General features: G+C 45.5%; 1 protein-coding gene across 1 annotated transcript in view; it reads left to right on the top strand.

Moving 5' to 3' along the window:
• Positions 1 to 2,137: 2,137 nt before the first annotated feature.
• LOC119453565 (homeobox protein unc-4 homolog) overlaps positions 2,138 to 20,648 on the top strand; it is a 187,075-nt gene continuing 168,564 nt past the window's right edge. Inside the window, exon 1 of the mRNA XM_037715614.2 lies at positions 2,138 to 3,705. Within this exon, the coding sequence (XP_037571542.1) occupies positions 3,297 to 3,705 (409 nt within the window). The 5' untranslated portion in view covers positions 2,138 to 3,296. The remainder of the gene's footprint in view (positions 3,706 to 20,648) is intronic.

Below are 20,648 nucleotides of genomic sequence, written 5' to 3'. Positions count from 1 at the left end.
GTGAACTCGCCCCCAATCCGACCGCCGAGTGGCTGCCTCAAGCAGCCAGTCTATATACAAGATTAACTGTACCTGCTGGATTTCCTCATCACAGCGCTGTGGTAATACGCCGTCACGGAGACCCTATTGTTGAGTGGCTCGCCACCATGAACTCACAATCAACGTGTTCTCTCTCTCTCTCTGTGTGACAAAAAAAAAAGAATATATAAAAGTGCTCAAATTTATTGCGACATGTGTCGTAGTTCTGTCTGCATCCACCTCACCATATTCTGCCCTCGAGAAATGTGACACATTGCATTCGTCGTCGTCGCATTGTTGCATCGACGGCTCAGTGTCTCAAACACCTGATTGGGTGTTTCAATTTTGTCACTTGCTTTTGAGAGGTATATAGATTTATAGTGCATAACTGCGATGCATGATATTGTACGTTGCATATACCGAATGAAAGTGAACGCACTTGTACGCATCGCCTCAAGTTGTACATTTAATGACTTTATCGCTGAAATTTCGTTTCGCATAGATTCCAGCATGTGGTTTGGACCTGCATGACATTTATCTTTGTTTGTTTCCCGCATTTTGTTTTTTCTAGTCCATCATGTCTGCCCACAGAACTGCCCAAACACCCGCTATGTATATAATGATCATAACCATGGAAACTGAACAGAGAAATAATTCGCGAGGGCAGAGAAAGACTTACGCGTTGGGGCATTTTATATCGTCTCAACCACGTCATGTATATGGTTTGCATATGGCCTGTATACTGATGATCGAAGCGCGGTAGTCCAAACTGACGCCTGTACACAGAGGATTCACGGTGGTGAATGTTATTACGTGTAAATTAAGGCTAAATCACATTTCACGCTTAAATAAGCACGTGGTCATGTTCCACGTTACATGGCGTAGAAATCCCTGCTCTATATTAATTTCAGCACGAGGTCTCGCATCAGGTTACATCTAGAATAAGTTAGTGTTCAAGCTGACATAAGTGTATTTTCACGCTTCCTGCTGCATTACGCATCGACAGTAATCATCTATCGAGGTTACGTCTCCTGAGCGTTACTTCCTTCAAAAACTTGTTATAAGCGCCTTGACTCGTAGAGCGGTATTACCAGTTCTGCCAGGAAAGCCCTTGAACAATAGTGAACAATAATGCGGGAGTGGCACTTCAAAACGCCTCCTATACTTTCACGGATTGGTTGGGAAGCTTCGCGACTCCAGTTACAAAATTATATTCGAGCAATAAGGCAGTCGGTTTCAGACTAAAATAGCGAACCATTGGCGAATTTCATGGTCCCACTATACCTCCACAAACTCGCCGGTCCGACACACCAACGAAGCCAGAAACACTCGTCTCAGATGCGTCTTTTTGTGGTTGCAGCCAAACATTTCACAAGCAGCTCCATGTCGTCGAACTCTCCAGCTTCCATTTGTCGCGAGGCTCGTCCAGTCTATTTTTACTTAAATCGGGGCCGGGGGGTGAGGAGAGGGTAACGGACGAAACGCGATCAGGCGTGCTTCGTCCGTCGCTCCATCGCCGCGAGGACATTGAATTAGCCGGGCGCAGATTTCTCTCTGGCCTATACGTCTACGCAGCCGCCGTTTCCAATGGCGTTATCGAGCAAATAACAAAGCCAGAAACGCAACACTCCTCACCCACTTCTCTTTCCTCCTTTTACTCAGCGCTTCCCTTCCTCCTGCAACCCCCTCCACCTTCAAGCCGTTCGCAGCGGCGCCGACTCCCCCTGCCTGTAATTCCGACCCCGAAACCACCGTTGAATAAACACGCACGCACGTACGGTTACACCCCGCCACCGAGAGAGCACGCGCCTTCTTTACGCGCGCTTTTTTATCTCCTTGCCCCCGCAAACTTCGCGCGCTTTAGCGAGTGCACACGCGCGCGCGCACCCGCCAAGACAAAAAAAAAAGGAGGAGGGCAACTTGGAGAGATAAAAAGCAGCCAGAAAACACTCGCGCCGGCGTTGCGCCGAAACGCCGGCACATTCCTCCTCCCTCGTTCAACACAGTGTGTTTCGAAAGCAGACTCCGCCTTCGCTCCCTCTGGTTGGTCGAGAGGCACATCCGGTGTCCCCGCCCCTCGATAGTCCACGCCCCCCGCGGGCACTAGACGAACGTGGAAGTAAGCAGACGGGGCGCTCGTGGCCGCGCGCCGGTTCGTTGGTCCGCGGGTCGTATTTTTTTGACCGAAGCAGACGCCCGGCTTCTCCAAAACGCGTCGTCTGCTACAAAAAGAAGTGGAGGGACGCGACGTGTACAACGTGTGTTAACGACAGGAAACGAGGGCTTGCGGTGTCGGTGTTGTGGCGGTGCTCTTGATCGTTTCTTTCGCGGCGGCGTTGTGTGCTGTTTGTGGCGAAAGCGCATAAAATGGCGCCCGTGTGATTTCGCCCGCTTTGGCAGTGTTCCAGCTGTGAAACGTCGACGGACCGACCCGGTGTGTGTTCGCGTGCGGAGACCCACGGACCAACGTCGTCTGCTACTGTCTCTACGGAGGACGTGTGTTCGGCCGTACTGAAAAACGTCTGCTCCGAGGTTTCCCCGCCGTCTGCTTTGTTCGTGACCTCCATGCTGCATTTCTTTCTCGGTGCATGATCAAGGTGAACGATTAGCTCGGCGTGTAAACTATACCGGCTCCCGCTGAACGTCTGTTTTCGTTCGACACGGCTACGTTGCGGAGACACGTGACACAATCAGGTGGTCGTTCTCACTTTCAGCAGCCCTGTGAGCCACGCAACGTTGTCTGCTGGCTTGATTGCCAGGAAACCAGAAGCCCTGTCGCGGATGCCAGAAAGTGTGTGCTAACTGGGCGGAGCCCCATCGTGTTTCGTTGCGTTTGGTGGATATCAATTAACTCCGCCCCTGACCTGCGAGACGTTTCGCTTCACACAGAGTAGCAGGCTTTGGATTTTGATTCGTGGAGTGTCATGTGCCAAATGAACCAACCGCCGTTACTAATGCAGCCAAATTGCCGGCACTAACTTTTTCACCGGAGCAAAGCGTCTGGTTGGATAGGAAGATTCCCCTCTCTTTCTCTTCATTTCGGTGTATCCAACTAGAAACAGTGCATCGTTTTAAAAGAAATCTGCTCGTAACCATTTTTTTACGTCTGACTAGACTCAGCGCACGAAACTGTTTAAGCGGGCTGCACAAAGCACTCCGATCCATCACGACGCGACTAACTGCTGTGACGTCAGGCATCCGGTATACAGAAAAGTGCTGAAAAGGGTTATGGCACTGCGGGCAGACGTCGATGCCTCGCTGCCGGCGATGCGACGCTGATGCCAACCTCGTCATCGCCTCTGATGGAAGCGACTCGACTGCTGGACGCCGGCTGCCTAGGACGCCTGGGGCGACCGCTGCCAGGACCGTACGCGCCGTTCGGCACTCCCATGGCGCCGTATAGCATGGCCGCCTACCCGCCCCACCACGTGCCCTACTCCATCGACGGCATACTGCACGGCTCGCACGCCGCCGCGGCGGCAGCCTCGCACCACGGCGGACCGTTGGGTCTCGTGATGGCCTCTAGTCCGGGCCACGCGGCCCTGGTGGGTTCTCGGGCCGCCGTTCTGAGCCATAGGATTGCGGCCGCGGCCGCTCATCATCATCAGGAGGCCCAGCAACAACAGCAGCAGCAGCAACAACATCAGCATCACCCGGCCGCCAGGGCTTCTTCGCACCGATCGAAGGGTAAGTACCGGCACTGATATATAGGCTGTCGGTCCGTCTTCGAATGGCCGTTTCTGTTCACGCCGGTAAGGCAACAATTCGGCTCAACTGCAGGCATCTGCTGCGTTCGGTGGAGAAGAAGAAAGCCTGACAGAAAGTGTCAGGAGTGCTCTCGTCCTCTATACATTCATTTCGAATGCTGTCTGCCACCCGTGATCTTTGTATAAACTACAGAACCCCTGAAAGAACCAACTCAAATTGAAACTCCATGTCTGTCGAGATGTGGCTTGAAGTTCTAAGTCACAGTGAACCCTTTCGTTAAAGTGCCTATATGCTGCGCAGTCTACCGATTGCAATGTCTACACGAAGGAACGATCTTTCCTGACAAAAAAAAAATGAATTTTCGTTTAATTTCGTTGTGGTTTCTTTCAAATTACAAGCATTTAGCAACACGCTGTTGCCTGTAGGCAGCGCTAGCTGTACCACTTGTCCCTGACAAAGTAAACATGCAAATTATCGAACCAAATCACAGAACCGAGAATTGTTAAAACATAGCAAGAGCCGAATTTCTCATATGTTACTGCGTAATCGTTCACCACAATTAGCACAAAACCATAAATACGTCTCTCGCATACACGGAGGCAAGATTCGGATGGCTGTCGCAATATGCAAGCACGATTTCTAGCGTGCACGAACACAAGATTCACATCGTGTTGTTTCTGTAGGCGCTTACACACATTTCGCATAAAGCATGTCCATAGGGAAAGCGCCTTCTTTAGCATATTCATACTCATATTGGATGTGTACAGTTATAGGAGTTAGTACACTTATCCTAAGCCATTGGATGTTTCTACACTTCCATTAGATGATTAATTCGCTCACGTCCTATCGTCCTCAGTGGTTAGTTTAAAGTTATTAAGCGAATGCTTGGATAGGCTCTGGAACCGGGATCTACCCACAGACGAAGACAAAGTTTTCCTCAACAGCGAAGTTCTTTTCTAATAAAGCTGGCTGTTTCCTTTTACCGTCGTACCAGATTAATGTCAGTTTTACATGTCATACCCACATACAACGCTGCAATTACTTTTTTTTCACCGCATAATTATGCTGATGGCTTCATACAGTGACGTCACCAATGAGACCTGATATGACATGGCACCGTCGCAGTTAGCCTGACATCTTAAGCTATACTCTTTCCTGTGTAGATATTGATCGGCAGGCACCTTGTTTAGCATCCACTGACAGTCGCAGAGCTGCCAACGTATTAACTTGATTGATCCAATATCTTCACAACATTATGTGTCGTATGCAATATATGTGATGTAACAAGGAAATCAAAACTTCGCGGGTTTTGTCCATGTCCAGGGCACACAATAAAGTTATTCTCTCTCTCTCCATGACCAGGGTCATCATTCTCATCTAGATTGCCATCCTGATTGGCGAACTAGCCTCTCTGTAGTATGCGCATCATCACAATCGTCATCATCATCAGCCGGTTTCATGTCCAAGACTGACTGCAGAAATAATAGCTTCCTCAAAAGTAGATTTTAGTCAGATGATTATGCACTTCGAAGTCATCTTCGATATATCGATGGTTGTAAGCCGGATATGTATCTACGTCTCATGAGGTGTTTACCTGATTTCTAAATTTCAGTACGATAAATGATTGCTGTGTATGATGTTAATTTTCCATCTTGTGATACTGCTCGCCTTCTTGCCACTGGATATCACCATCTCATGCTCGCAATATATACTGTGTGTAGTTTCTATACATACATCATTATGCTCGTTGTAATGAATCCCATGAAATGGGGAAAATGAACGAAGGACCCTCTCAACAATCTCCAGCGATTCATATCTGGCGTTAGCCGTGTCCCTCTTATAACCCATGACATTTCCCAATCCCCCCAACCTCCTTACACTACCTAATTGTCAGCCTTCCTCAGAAGCTATACCACTTGAGCTTCCCTGGCAAGCGCCCATCATTATGTACTCTTAATAGACCACCGTTTATTGGCTCTCCTCATTACATTACACTTCTTTCAATCAATCTCGATTTTAAAATATAGGCTTATGTCCATTATCACGTGCTTGTTAAATTCGAGTTCGACATATCAGCAGGCAAAGGTGCCATACTATTCCGGAAAGATCAGAAAGAATTCCCTGATTGGGTGGCCACGTTCTCTAATCATTGGGGGCCGGGCCACGATGATTGCCATATTCCTCACTGCTTTTTTTTACGAATCGCTCATTCGTAACCATTGCTTTATGGATGTGGTGGACCCAGTGTGTTGGTCAGGCTCTCACATATACGCATTTATTTTCACAAACAAAGCACTTGAGTTATTCATAGCCATAATTCATGTTGCAGTGTCAGTAACAGGGCCAAGCATGAATAAATCCGCGTTGCATTCGAATCTAATGGAAAGCTTCTTGGTGTCACGATGGTTGAGGTGCACCAGGCTTCAGTTTTAAGAAAGACAGTCTGGTACCAAAGAGGTGTTGATGTGATCCTCACGGTGTTCCTCAGGGTAATGAAACTTTGAAGCTCAACACAGCAATGAACATGGGCGCTTTTCCAACACGCTCATCGCATAAAGGCCAGGCTTGCGTGCGGTAAGCGTGTATTCCAAGTTTTTATCGCCAGTCATGTGTGGTTTGACTTAGCAGGAGTCTGTGAACTTTCTTTTTCTGCGTTATCAAAGTTAACCAGTTCAAATGATATAACTAATACACGAGGAGGAGGAGCGTGAATTGCAGATATACTCTCCTGAGCGTCGACTATCAATGTAGCTTTTTTTGGGGTGGTACTTTAAAACTTGGCGAAGACGAGATAGAAGCATAGAAACCAATGAGAACAGCTCATAATTGCGTAAATCTTCATGCACTACGACAGAGCTGGGGCCGAATTCACAAAGCTGATTTTTCGAAAATATTATTTTCGATTCGTTCACTGCATTTGCTAATAATATGTTTTGCATCAGTATTGGCTCAAATTTTCCCTTACGAAGAATTGTAGCGCAAGCTGTTTTTATGAATTATGAATAGTGTCGTAAATCTTGGGCGCTGCAGTCCAAAGTTAGCACGTGACCGCTGCCCAAGCAGAATGGTGCCATTTTAGTTCAAGACAACAGTAAAGAATGACGCTTCTGCTTACACGTGTGCACAATTCTCTCATATCTCTCTTTTAATTCTTCTGGCGCTTAAATGAACAGTGGAGAAATTGTAAGGCAAGCTATCTCTGTTCGAATTTCGCGCCATTATATCTGTAATTGTGGCGTCAGGGATTTCAATTTGTCGTCTTGCATCTGAGCTGTTTTGGTGAAGGAAAAAGGGTATGATTTGGCTAAGGAAAGAAGTATTAGAATGTTTTTTCTTCTTTTTAGAACGAAATGTATTCCACCTTTACCGATAAACATTTAACAATACAAGCCATTATAGACGATGTCGAAATGCGGTGCGGGTGCTTAGGGCCACGCGTGTTTTTCCTGCGTGCTTTTTTCCTTTTTTTTGTTCCGTTTCTTTTTCTGACTTTCCAAGTGACCTCCTGTGGTAATACACTCCACCAAGTAAATGTAACATTTTTGCAGAGTTGTTTCAATTCGTTGGTGGGACCTTTGTGGGCGATAAAAGACTAATTTACAGTAAATGTCGCAGGAAGCTCCACCGAAGGAAGAGCTGACGCTCAAGAAACTTTCTTCTACATAGGATCGCCAAATGGGACCTTTAGTAAGCGTCTCTTACTTATTGGAACATACATATATGTCAAACAGTATAGTAAGACGGCAGTAGCCACTTTGCTAATGCAAAATGCAAGATTAGCGTAATATATCACTTCACCATCATTTCATTATCGCCACGCAGCAGGACAGCCAAATAACCACCGTAAATAAAAATGCACCCGATACGGCTATAGGTGATCAAAATTATACGCGATCTTCGCATGCTCACCTGGAACTGTACTTTAGTTTGGAATGTGAATTTGTTTGGGCACTTCGTCTTCTGTCCTGTGTTTACGTTGTTTATTTTTGTGTTTCTAGCCAAGCTGACACCATGAAGCTGCACACATTCGCGCACGGCTTTTCTATCTGTTAGATTATGCTACTTCATGTAGTCTGGATGTATATACTATACGTTTCGGAAAAAATGCCCGATCGACACTCGTTTGCAGAGGGAGCACAGTTGGCGACAACTGTACGCACACAACACGAGATGAGTGTCATTACTTTCGTAGGACGCCACGTATCGTCGAAGGCAAGCATGGGAATAAAATTAGTGTGCCGCGCATCGCGAAGCAGCTGCACTGGCCTTTCTACAGGCACAATTGGTTGTTTTGAGCTACAGGTGGTGAGTCGTGCATCGGAAAGTCATTGGCGCATAACAGATACATATGCAAAGAACACATATATATACAACAGGACAGGGCACAAACTCCAACCTTGAGTTTATTAAGAAAAAAAGAAACGTTGCTTTTCAGGTGAGCTGAAAATCACGTGGTCGCGGAGAACATACGCTCGCTATACTAGAAAACAAAGACTGCGCACACAACAGCGCGTGAATACTAAATGAAGTGTGAATTGCACGTATAGTACACAATATACATGCGCGAGGACAGTATTTATCCTGGGAGAGCTGTTGCCCCCCCACCCCCAGGAAAAAAAGAAGACAGACGGCAAGCTGACACAAGCTGCACGTGCATGGTCCTGTCGTGTATCGGAAGTTGACGCTTGTCCTGTCGTATATGTGCTCTTTGCCCGGGTCACTTTTGTGCCGTTCACTTCCTGGACCCGCATTCACAAAAATCACGTACGCTGCAATATTTCATGAGAAAAAAAAATCAGAGCAAATCCTGATACCCCATATGCTTTTAGTGAAAGCGGCCGACCAATGGCAAAGTTCAGCTGAAACATTCTGTGGTGTTACGTGCCAATAACCACGAAAGCTCCTTTCCGAACGAGAAGGTTTCTGAATTCAGCCCCTCAAGTGATTCTATGACGCTTGTCAATTGGCCTTGTGCAATCTGAGAAATTAATTCTGCAGCTCTTTAGGCGCGTGAGAGAAATTTGAGGTGTCGGATCGCCATTGACATAAACGCTTCCATTGTAGCTGTGTATGCGCTTGGCTTCTTTGTCACCCTTCTGTCACCTATTTAGCACATTCTCGTTTTCAAGCTATAGTAGCTTCCATTGCGACACCGGAGATGAAACCCAGATGCCTTCAAGTCCGTAGCAACTTGGAGGTGATGGCCACTTTATAGGATGTCACAAAGTCTTTTCGTCTTTCAGGGGTGATAAAAATACTCATGAATACGTGGACAATGAAAATGAGCGCATGCCAGAGGTGAGGCAGGCGGTCGAGTATCTCCAGCAGGTGGTCACCATCATGAGTGAGAACCCTCACAAGCGAATGAAGCCTTCATTGCTAAGCAGCTTTATGTGGTCGTGACAACAGTCAGTAGTTATCCGTAAAAAAAAAAACAAAAAAAAAACATTAGGCGCTATTTCTATGAGTCACGGATTTGTTTGCTTCCAATCGGTATGCAGGACCTAAGTGTGGCTGCCTGAGTGAGAACTCCTGCAGCCAGCTTACCCTCGATGTGGCGTCCTAGCTTCCTGAATATAAACCTTCTAGGCTTCTATATTTCGAGGTTACAATGAGGGGGGGGGCACTTAGAGAGAGGCTATGAAACAGCCACACAAAGATAACAAACAAACAAAAAATAACTATGCAGATCCAAAGCACATGTATGAATCCAGGTGATGCGAAGCTTCCGGGAGATGTTGTATGTAGTAATTTCTATACAAAACTACAATTGAGTGTCTACGTTCACGGTGTGCAGCGTGCAACCCCGTGCGATGTCTTCGTTCGCCCACTGTAGAAGGTCATAACTTTAAATTCACGCAGTTCACAAGTTCACAAGATATATGCCGAAATCGAAACACCGGATCAGGTGGACGCCGTGCACAGTGTGAGACGAATACGCAGCGATGTGACGAAGACCAAGACAATGTATGACGCTTGTGGCAGGAATGCTGATAGTAGTTGTAGGCCCGAAGAAGTACCGCACATATCTTGCTAAACTTAAGTATTGTGAATTTCCTGCGTCCCGGTGGCGCTTACCCGTTATTGGAGGATTGTCCAAGAATAGGCACCCACCCAGAGACACATTTATTTATTTATTTAACAATACTGCCGACCTCACACGAGATCATAGCAGGGAGGGCACATACATGAGTACGGTGTAAAAGATACACAAGACAGGTATGTAAAACACAGTGCAATACAGTGTTACAATAATTATTCATCAAGTCAACTGTAACAATATAAAGGACGAAAGTACTTGGAACACAGTAAAAGTAAGTAAAACAAAACTAAGTCAACAAATAGAAAGGGAGCACAACTTGTGACGCAAGTGCGCAATCAGAATACATAGAACGTAATACAGTTCAAAAATGTACACAATGAGGTGTAAGATTAGTGATGAACAGCTATGCATGTATTATTTCCTCGACCAATGCTAGAAAATTTCCTAAAGTCTGAGTGCTCGTGACTGAAGTTGGTTCCACTCTCTGATTGCACGGTTAAATATTTCGAATGGCTAACGCCAAGTAAATCAAAGAATCAGTTGAAAAGGATGCGCTATTGCATAAGAGGTTGTGTACGCTTTTGATGTATCTGTAAGCCGACGTCATATGATCAGGCTTTATGAACGAATTTGTTTTCTTTTTGAGAAGAACAGAGCTGCTGCTATTCGTTCAGCATATAAGGTTTATTTATGCCCGTTCGCATGTGTACTATATATCATTCGGCGCACATATCACTTTCCTGTATGTATCTACAAATATACTTCCCGAGACACAGACCGACACAGCAGCAGACAAGCAGTAACGGCAAACACGGGGCACTTGGCAAAAAAAAAGCTCTTGCTTTAAGAACTTCTGAATTTCTATAGTACGGCAGAAGCGTTAGTTCACGTCAGCGCTCAGCGTCTCATCTGAGCAAACAGCCGTTACCAAGCCAAATTCCGTAATTATATAGAAGCTGTGGATGGTGTTATTAGACAGGTTTTTACAACAGCGGTAAAAGAAACAACGTAATAAAATTGGAACAAATATACCTCATTTTGCCTAGCATACAAGGGATTTGTAATATCGCTTAACGTAACGGCACCGTGGAAAAATAAATTCATAACATTAACCGAGCACGCGATTAGGGTTAGCAATGACGAAATTGACAAGCCTATTCCAGGAATGATCGAGTGTTGGATAAACGCCTAGATTATATTATAAGTAACATGATAAGGACATTATAAGACAATGTATTAGCAATCAAATGTCCATCATTAGTGCTATATTAACTATATCAGCATGACTCAATGCGACTGGAGAAGCCTACTGTTTTGCATTTCTTATATTGAGCGCCGTTTACCATTACGAGCACCAATTATAGATTGTTGTTTTACGATATGTTCGGCAAGCGATTATATTGTTATCGCTTTTTTATAGCATGGGGCAGGACACAATCGTGCCCAAGAAGCTTGATAGGCTAAACTAGCTTCCTAGCCGGATCGTTGATAAAGATATGAAAAAGTTATGGATCAAGCGCCGATACTTGTGGAATATTAGACGTTACTGGAAATGAAAAGGAGCCACACCTATTGCATGCACGTACTGCGAACGATTTCTCCAAAAAATTCCGTATCCAGTTCTACACAATGTGGCCAATGTCAAGATTACCTAATCTTTAAACAAGTTATGCGCAACCTTATCAAAGGCCACGTGGAAGAGTCAACTTCTAAGCCACTATCAAGAAAGCAATGAATATTATGCCATTTTTGAAAGCAGCATGTCGCGTTTCGCAAAAAAATAGACCTTTCTAAAGCCACGTTGAACATTCGTGAAGATTGAAGCGGATTGAAGAAAACTTGCAACCTGAGAAAAGATGACACGCTCCATGGTTTCAGACGAAATGCTTATTCATGATATAATTTCTTTTAAAAAAAAGGTCGTGAAGGTATACTAACTGAAAAGTAGTAAGGGACTGTCCTCAAGTTAACTAAGATCTTATTAACCACAGGTAGTAATGGTACAGGTGGTAGCATTTACTACCCAAAGGAGCTGGTTTATATAACTAGCACAGATTGTAAGGTAACCAACTATATATAATAATGGCAGCGATATAGTGGCATTTGCTACCCAATTGAGTTAGTGGGACCTGTATTGTTTACAAAGTGGCACTTTCATTGCAAAGAACTGAGTAACTTCTGTTTTCAAACTACAACATTACAATCGCGTTGGTAAAGACAAAAAAAAAAAAACGAGAACCACATTGCTTGTTTCGGTATATTTGACACCAGTCAAATGATGCCACCAAAGAGTCATGCGTGGCAGTATCAATAAGTTGCATGTAATAAACTTCACTGTTCAAAAATGAACAAACGACGAAAATGAACAACGCATCGCACAATACAATGATCGACATGCAACATGCAACACGTTCCTAAGAACAATCTGATGCGCACAGGTTGCACTGGTGGACACTTAGGTATTTGTATACATAAACAAATTTAGGAACCTATATTTGTATAACGTACAACCTGCACACATGTGCGCCAAAACGCAGCACATAACCATTATTACGACGTAATGACAGGGACTATAGTTTATCTAAGCACCGAATTAGGGCAGCCACCACACGGCATCTCACACCGTAGGTTTGGCGGGGTAGTACCTTTTACTAACTGATCTGTGAAACGTAGTACTTACTTATAAAGACAGAACCTATTAAGTCGAATTCTCGAACGTAGTAAACAGCTAGTCAACAGGTTGTAATGAGTGGTGAAGCGAGCAACTAGAATGGTTTCCTTTTTACCTTTTGCAATACCTTTTTACTAAAATTCTTTTCTGAGAGTGCAGGGCGATAGTACTCTAGGGAATGTTTGTCACCCAATCTATGCAGTTGCAGCACGCAACCTTTTTTCCAGTCATTAAGAAGCTGCCAACTTGGAATTATTGTCAAGATAGTTTCAACTGAATAATACCAGAGTAAGCGTTTGTACGTTTAACCACTTTACTACTATTATACTATCCGGTAACAAGAATACAACTTCGGGTGAATAATTATTTTATTCCTTGTCATAATCAAACGTAATCGGATCTGTGAGACACTTAAGGGAAATACTGTATAGTTGCAACAACGCAACAACCGTGTCAGAGGGACGTGATAATGAACGACTAAATGTTTCGTTAAGCACGTCAGCGTAAAGTCCCTAGATGTTCTGCTATATCTAGGGACTTTACGTCAGCGTACTCATGACTGCGCACTGGATTATTTGACTCACAATCAACAACATAATTTTCTTTTCGGGTGTTATTTGCAACGCTCCAGAACTTGTTTGAATTATCTGTAAGCATGGAGGGCAATGTAACATTCAAATATTTTTCTTTGAATTTCTTAAAAGTCATTTTACATATGGTAACAATATCAAGTAGCACTGACCAAATCTGTGAAGAGCGCTGTGGTTCGGTCTCATCAACGCTCATCTTGGGGATGTGCATGTTAAGACGTACTTCAACGACAGTCATTTCATGGAATGACATACAGTTGTAATCCGCTGGTATCCGGCGAGGCATTTTTTTTTTCAAGACTAATTCCCCCGTGATACTTCGCATGCACGTTACATTTTACGGGTTTGCTGCGTTTTTTCTTGTAGTAGGCGTAGATGAACTTAAAGAGCTGGTGTGTTTTTTCCGAAGAATGTACTTCCTTCCATTCAGCCCTGAACCTCTTTGAAGCAGGTAAAATTTATTTTACAACTGGTAAAAATGTATGCGCGAGCGACAACGGGGGATTTTCATGATAGCATCTAGATGTATACTGTAGAAATGACGAGTCAGTATAGATAGTATTTCTATTCCAAGCCTAGCTGTCTCTCGCAATCTCTGTTTTTATAATCTCTTGACGCCACCTAATGTCACTGCTGCCTCTCAAAGCGTTCCACGTCTCGTGACACCCAGTCCGCTGCTGCTGAAATACACCACCTACTCTAGGCGTCACGTGACCAGCCCAGATAGAATATATATCGCGTACACCCACTCCCTCTCCTGATTGCTTTCCAATCCATTTTGCCATTTCCCTTAATTTTGAGCCTCTAATTTTCCTTTCCGTGGCTTGTTGCGTAGTCCTCACCTTCTTTGCTGTCACATACAAGTTTGGTTATAGTATTGGCGAGTAAATACTGATTATATATACCTCAAACTTTAAGGACATTGGTAAGTTCCGTCCGTGACTGGAGAATATGGGTCATGTACGCTGCAATTCATTTTACTGCGATGCCGATCACGCGGACGCCCTAGGCGCGATAAAGCCGTGTGCGACGCCATAGAGGTTGTCGTCGTGCTTGTCATGGTATCGACACTCATGCGCACCCCGTGCGTGAGAGGGTGAAAAGGTATGCACAGGGGCGCAGTGCGTTTGGCTGCAAAAGCAAGGACGCCAATCGGACGCAGAGCGACGTTCCAGCCGATCTGCTCTACCACAGCAACGTTGTGATCTCCCGCTGCTCGCATGAGCTATGTGCTCACGGTACTGAGTGGCCAACTGGACACTTAATCTGGTGAACTGGTTAACCTCTCTGCCTTTCAACTCGTAGCCATCCCAGTAGAGGGGTTCGTTTCTTCATCCTATAGCCCACAAACGCTCTCTGCAAAACAAACGGGCCCACTACGGTTAGGAAGCGAGTACGAGTGCAAAATTAGGCCGTAATGCGCCTGCTTTAGCTGTCACGCAAGTTAGGCGTGTAAGTTTTCTAATGTTTCAATGAATGCAACTTCTGCATTTGGTTGCGTCATTTGTGTATCCTAGCACTCATGCACCTTCTGCATCACGCATGCGCAAGACATTTCAAGTAGCCCACAGCGGCGGCGCCCCGAAATCAGCCTACCCGCCGTTTTGTTTCCCCTTCCCTTTTTTCGCCCTCAAGAATCCGCGTGTGTTTCTTTTCTATAGCTTCGTGGTTAAAGTCGGCTGGATAATTTTTTTTCTTTCTGTCTGCTTCCTACATTTACGCCATCAAACCTCCAACTGTCCTTTTATTATTTGATTAAGTTCTTTATTTATTTATTTATCTATCTATGTATTTATTTATTTATTTATTATTTATTTTATTGTGCAGGGGGGAGGGAAGGGAGTTAGTGATATAATGAGAACACCATAGGACAAGAACAATTTTACTTAACACAAAAGAACATTCAGGGGAAAAGCTACACAAGAGAACGAGCAAAGAGTGTATACAATGTTGCGTTCTATAGCTATCAGCAGCACTACAGCCATAACGCCACCACGTACACGGCTTACAGCTGTACTTGAACCGCGCACGCTGTTGACCTGGATAGTTCTGCAACTAAGTAGCACTCTTGGGAAGACCGCGAACTCGCCCGAAAGGCTCAATCGGTGCGCGAGCACCTCGATTGCATATACAGCGAGGAATAAGGCTCTCTCTCTGCGCATGCGCGGCAAGCGAACAGCAGAAGCGCGCTCACATATACAGACACAACACACAAAACTAACGCACGTATACATACCGTATTCCCGCACAGAGACGCGCACGGATAGGGAATCGATTCTCTCTCTCTCTCTTCTTCCACTCCAAGAGGAAGTGGAGGAGGAAAAAAATTGGAGGCGCTATTAGGAGCCGCGCGCGCAAGGCGCGGCGCATGCATGCCTTATTATAATGTTGTTGGCCGAGGCTCAGAAAAAAAAACGTGTGCGCGATCCGGCCCTGCCGTCGGTTGGGGGCTCGCGCTGCCGTTTGTCCGTTCGCCGCGGGCGGTTGTTTACCCAGCGTTAAAGCGTATCATACCTCCCCCCCCCCCCCCCCCAAACCACGTGACGGGTGGCAACGTTTCTTTTGCTTCTCCTTCCTCCTTGCCTTCCTCCCCTGCACCGCCATTTATGCGTCCCTTCTCTCTCACCCCCTCTCCCATCATTGGCATTTATTCGCGTTGCCGCTCGCTTTGCTCTTTTACAACTGACGCGGGCAAAGCTGGACTGTCTGCGGAAAGGAGGTGGGGTCGGATGAGCGTGCTGCTTCTTTGAGACGCCTGTGTCACGTGGCCTGACGTCATCTGTAGGATCTCGTCACAGGCGGTGCGGAATTTGTGTTGTGTGTACTTCAGTGTTAGAGCTAACGTGGTTCGTCCACGGGGGCGCGATCGTATGACACTGTTGATCGAAAAGTCATAAATCGGCGAGCCGCGTCTTCCTAGTTAGTGGCGAGTGAATGGCCGAGCGAGTTCTGTCGGCGCATCCCTCTTTAAACTGGCACTATACCAGACGTTGGCACGCTCGATAGCTTAGTGCTGTTTTATTTCTCTGCTTACGAGGCTATATCTGGCGATAATAATTTTATACATACAGCCGAAAACATCCTGGAAGAGACGTCGCTGAATGTACACGGCTGGCGGCTGAGTTCCTGTTTTGTTTGGAATAGTAAAACAGCGCGAAAGACAAGGACTGAAGGGATACGTAAGACACACTGCTATGCGAAAGGTGACGACTGCTCTCTAGCAATGAGCAACATAATAGCATACTTCAGCCTGAAGAAGTACAACGCTTGCTACGCGCAAAAAACAGAAACAGTAAAACAGGCGTGAGAGAAACAAAACAAAACAAGATGGCGTTGTTGCATTGTTTGTTCTCCTGGGTGATTCAAGACATCACCGCCATATTTCTGGGCGCGAAACAAGCACGACACCGTTCCATCACCTCCACCGTCTCATCACCGTTTGGCTTGGCACGCGATGGGCCTATTGTTTTGACGGTGACGAATACATTACAAAGCGCATACGTGTATGCGTAAAGAGAACACATCATTTCTTATCGCTGTGCCCGCAACATCGTTTCGTGTGCTCTATAGTTTTCGCATGTTGAGAGGCCTTATTAGATGCCTACAAACACGAAAGCGTGCACGGAGCTTTTAAAATTTGCACAACCGGCATTGTTGTACCCCTCTGCGCAGCTCGCTTTTTAGCGAGAATACAGTAAACATTGGAGTTCTAAGAGTTAATGAGGTAAAGACTTTTGAAGTATGTACATTTAAGATGAGCTTATAATTAATGCACCCCATTTTTGCTCCTGGAAGAACTCTAACCTTCGTTCGTGCGAAAAAAAAAATCCTGCGAGCCGTTGCTGTACTAAGCCTGCTGCGAAGTCAGTATGTTTACTCAGTATACACTTCACTGCAGTTTTCTTTTATTTCCTAACTGAGACGACCAAATATTGCCCCTGGTCTTCATTTCATTGCAAACTTCTCTCAAAACACCAAGACAACAGGAAAGTACATGATAAGCAAGGAAACGCATGACAAGCATGATCGCCATCATGAATGATAAGTGAGGATACGATGAAATATATGGTTCACAGTACCTACAGCATGCAGGTCTTTCGTGGTATAAAAATAAAACCACGATTTACCAGCGAAGGAAGCAACTCTTGAAGGCTGAAGAATTCTTTCTCAATCGCTGTTATACTCACTACAGTGAGTTTTAGGTTTTGTCCACCCAAAGTTATGGGACGCAAACAGCCGACTCTACAAAAGATTGCAAAAGGATTAGGAAAGAGCGCAAGCAATGCGCGGGGTTTTGGATACGCAAGGGCGCTAGGGTGCACGATTTCTAAAACTGCCTAACATCAAAAAAGCAGCGATGGTGTGATTGCTTGATGCCGAACACTTGACTTAATATTTTTACGAATTTTGATCGTTGGGCCTGCAAAAATGCACTGCGAAATTTGCCAGGTGGAATATCTTTCAGTTCTTTAAATCTAGTGAAATCAATTGTTTTAACAGTGAACTAGCAGCTTGAATCGCTCGTTCAAGCAAATTATGAGAGCCAGGTAGCTTGCACGGCGTAGTCAGGCATGTTTTCCGGTTTTCCATCGATTTGGCCTGAGCTAGTGAGCATTGGTTAGTTCACATGGTATGAGTGAAACTCACAGAAAATAAATCATTTTTGTTTGGCACTAGAGTTCCTTTAAAACGATGTCAGGCAATAGCGTCTAGATATACTCAAGCCCCTTTAAACGGACGATGAATTTCCCTCCCGGGTCATTTCTTTCTGTTTAATTTTTATTGATACCGCGCTTTCTTTCGTCTAAAAGAACCCGTGAACATTTCCTCGAAACAAAGCATGAAGTCGTCACACCGAGGCAGGCTGAGTGTTTCGTCACGCTTGGGTTACGTCCTCTCGGATATATTTTTCGGCTGTTCACATTGGCCCGCGTATATTCACAAAAAGCTTCTTAGGCTACAATTGTTGAGAGAATATTTCAGCCAATCCTTATGATAGACATATTATTAGCGAAGATTACCGGCCAATGGCAAGGAGAACATTCGAACTGGAGAGCTTTGCGAATTCTGTCCAGCGTCCTCCTCAACTGAGTTTTATTGCGATACCATTTTACTGATAAAAACTGAGCCGTCGGCGTTATACCAGCGTTTGTGGCTCTTGCCGATCCTGGCGGCAGAGTAATCAAAGGCGTGGATGGGCTCATTTGTATAGCACTGCAAGAGACGTGTCCTCGGCGATTTACATGGAAGTGTGTCAACGGCAGAGCAACTGGCATGGTGAGAGCGACGGCGCGAGGAGGCAGGAGTAGTAGCGGAGCGCTGTGACGTAGAGAGACACGTGACAGGGGGGAGCAGTGGCTCTTGCGCGGGAGCGCGGCGACCACGTTGGATTATGGTGCGATGCTCTCCAGGCACTTCTTTGTAAGGATGTGCTTGTCATAAGTCGATAACTACAGCTCGCATGAATGCATACACGTGTGCATGCTCAAATATATGGCGATATAGGCATGGTGTGTGTTGTGAGTTGTGCAGCTAAAGCTGCATTCTGCTATATAAATGGCGATAGCTGTAGTGCATGTGTTACCGTGTTTACGGGCATCGAGCAAGAAGCAGCCGTACTGCTGTGTTTCGGGGGCGAAAGGTGACGTTGTAGACTCTTAGACAGCAACATCATACCATAACATCAAACTAACTCACACATTATCATGCAGAAGGTGAAGACTCGCGACTGTCGATAGATAGTCGTGTCTATACGCGTGCGTCTGCTCCGGGCGTGCCAGACGGATTGTGTTGGCTCGAACGCGGCTCCCAGAAGAAAACTGCGTGGGTCCTCTCCACGCACGGTATCTCTCGCGTTCAACTGAAACTTCTTCGGGAAGACGTCGTGATTCTATCCATTGCACACTGCACTTAAATGTAGCGTGGTGAACTACATGGAGAGACTGCTGAGAAATGAAGTCAATTAAGCAACATAACACATTTAAGTAATAACGCGTTTCATATAAATAACATATTTAGGTAATAACAGCAACTAAAAGTTTTCGAGGAGTTGTCCGTCGCTCGGGCGGAACGAGTATAGGCTACATATTTCTCTCGATACTGATTCCATGTCAATGATCTCGTTGCAACCAGCGCCAACCATCAAAGCAATAAAAAAAGCTGCGTCGCATCATATACGCATAGGTGCATCCGCCAAACTATACGATACAAGGGCGGCCGGGGCATGCCCAACGCATCCTATCGCCTACACTATATGCATCGCATCGCATCGGCTGCGCACAGTGCCCGACACGCCGGGCACGCTCAGCGTCCCAACGCCCTTCGCGAGTTCAGGGCTGGAATACACCCTCGCCGGCGTCAGCCGCTCGCCGAAGCGGCGCTTGCTGTCAATGGAGACGTCACGGTAGACACATTCATCAGGACGCCCGATTGAATCGATCGGCGCACGCACACGCTTCTGCATGGCAGCCCGCTGCGTGCTCACCTTCTGTCGCAACGTTCTCTTTTTTTTTTTTTTTCGGTGACGCGGTTGCTGTTTTTCTTTTCGTTATCGTCTCCGTACCGTTTCGTCTTCTGTTCCGTTTATGTATCCTTCCGTATATCTTCTCTTATTGGCGTTTGAGTGAGTGGTGCAGACGTATCGATCGGGTTCGGGCACGCATGTGCGACGCCTTCTGCTGCGCGCCGCAGCTCTGAATCTATACGCGTGCGTCTGCTCGCGGCGTGCCAGACGGATTGGATTGGCTCGAACGCGGCTCCCAAAGGAAGACTGCGTAGATCCTCTCCACGCACGGCATCTCTCGCGTTCAATTGAAACTTCGGGGTCTGTAGGTATATTTTCGCTTTGGTTGACGGTCATAAAAGCTGAGAAATTTGAATATATTAGGATTCATCCGAAATTTGAACATAAGCGCGTTAAAAAGGCAAGCGCACGCATTTTCCGAATCTCGCTGGAAGGGAGTGATGGGGGGGGGGGGGGGGCAGGGTGACTGATCAATCTCGATACTGATCGATTATAAGACTCAATTATTCGTAGGTCAATTTATTCATTCATTTTCCCGTTGTATGTATGGTAGTGTAGATCTTGCCAAGTTGTATCGTCAAATATTCCGTTCACTTTCGGTAGAGCATTTCTAGACCGTATTTTGCATTACCTCAACGGAAAACGGCCACAACGACTGGTATGTTTGCTAACCCTATCGATGTAACCAAATAAGTCACCGCGTCTATCCCCTGCTGCGAATTGTGCCTGTAGCGAACTAATTGTTCGTTATGAAAACGAAATCCGCATTCATACTCGTACATGATATAGGAAACCCTGCCTGATAACGTTGTAGAAATTTTGCTCTAGAAGAACGTGTCAAAATCCGTAACACTTGCTGATCTAAATCTGTCAAGTGACATCACTTTATGCATTCCACTTAATGTCATTGCAATATATACAATCTAATAGCAGAATCTCTTCACAACGAGTCAAACCGAAAAAAAAAACCTGCAAAAGCCTCTTTAGGCTGATTACTATAATCTCACAGATGCCATTTAAAGAATTCTTTAACAATGTTTTAATAAATGGGAATATAATAGATATTTTATATTTACTCGCACAATCTCAAAATAT

The sequence above is a fragment of the Dermacentor silvarum genome, chromosome 5 (genome assembly GCF_013339745.2).
Source record: "Dermacentor silvarum isolate Dsil-2018 chromosome 5, BIME_Dsil_1.4, whole genome shotgun sequence".
In the NCBI taxonomy this organism is placed as follows: Eukaryota; Metazoa; Arthropoda; class Arachnida; order Ixodida; family Ixodidae; genus Dermacentor; species Dermacentor silvarum.
This window is presented reverse-complemented; position numbering and strand designations above follow the sequence as displayed.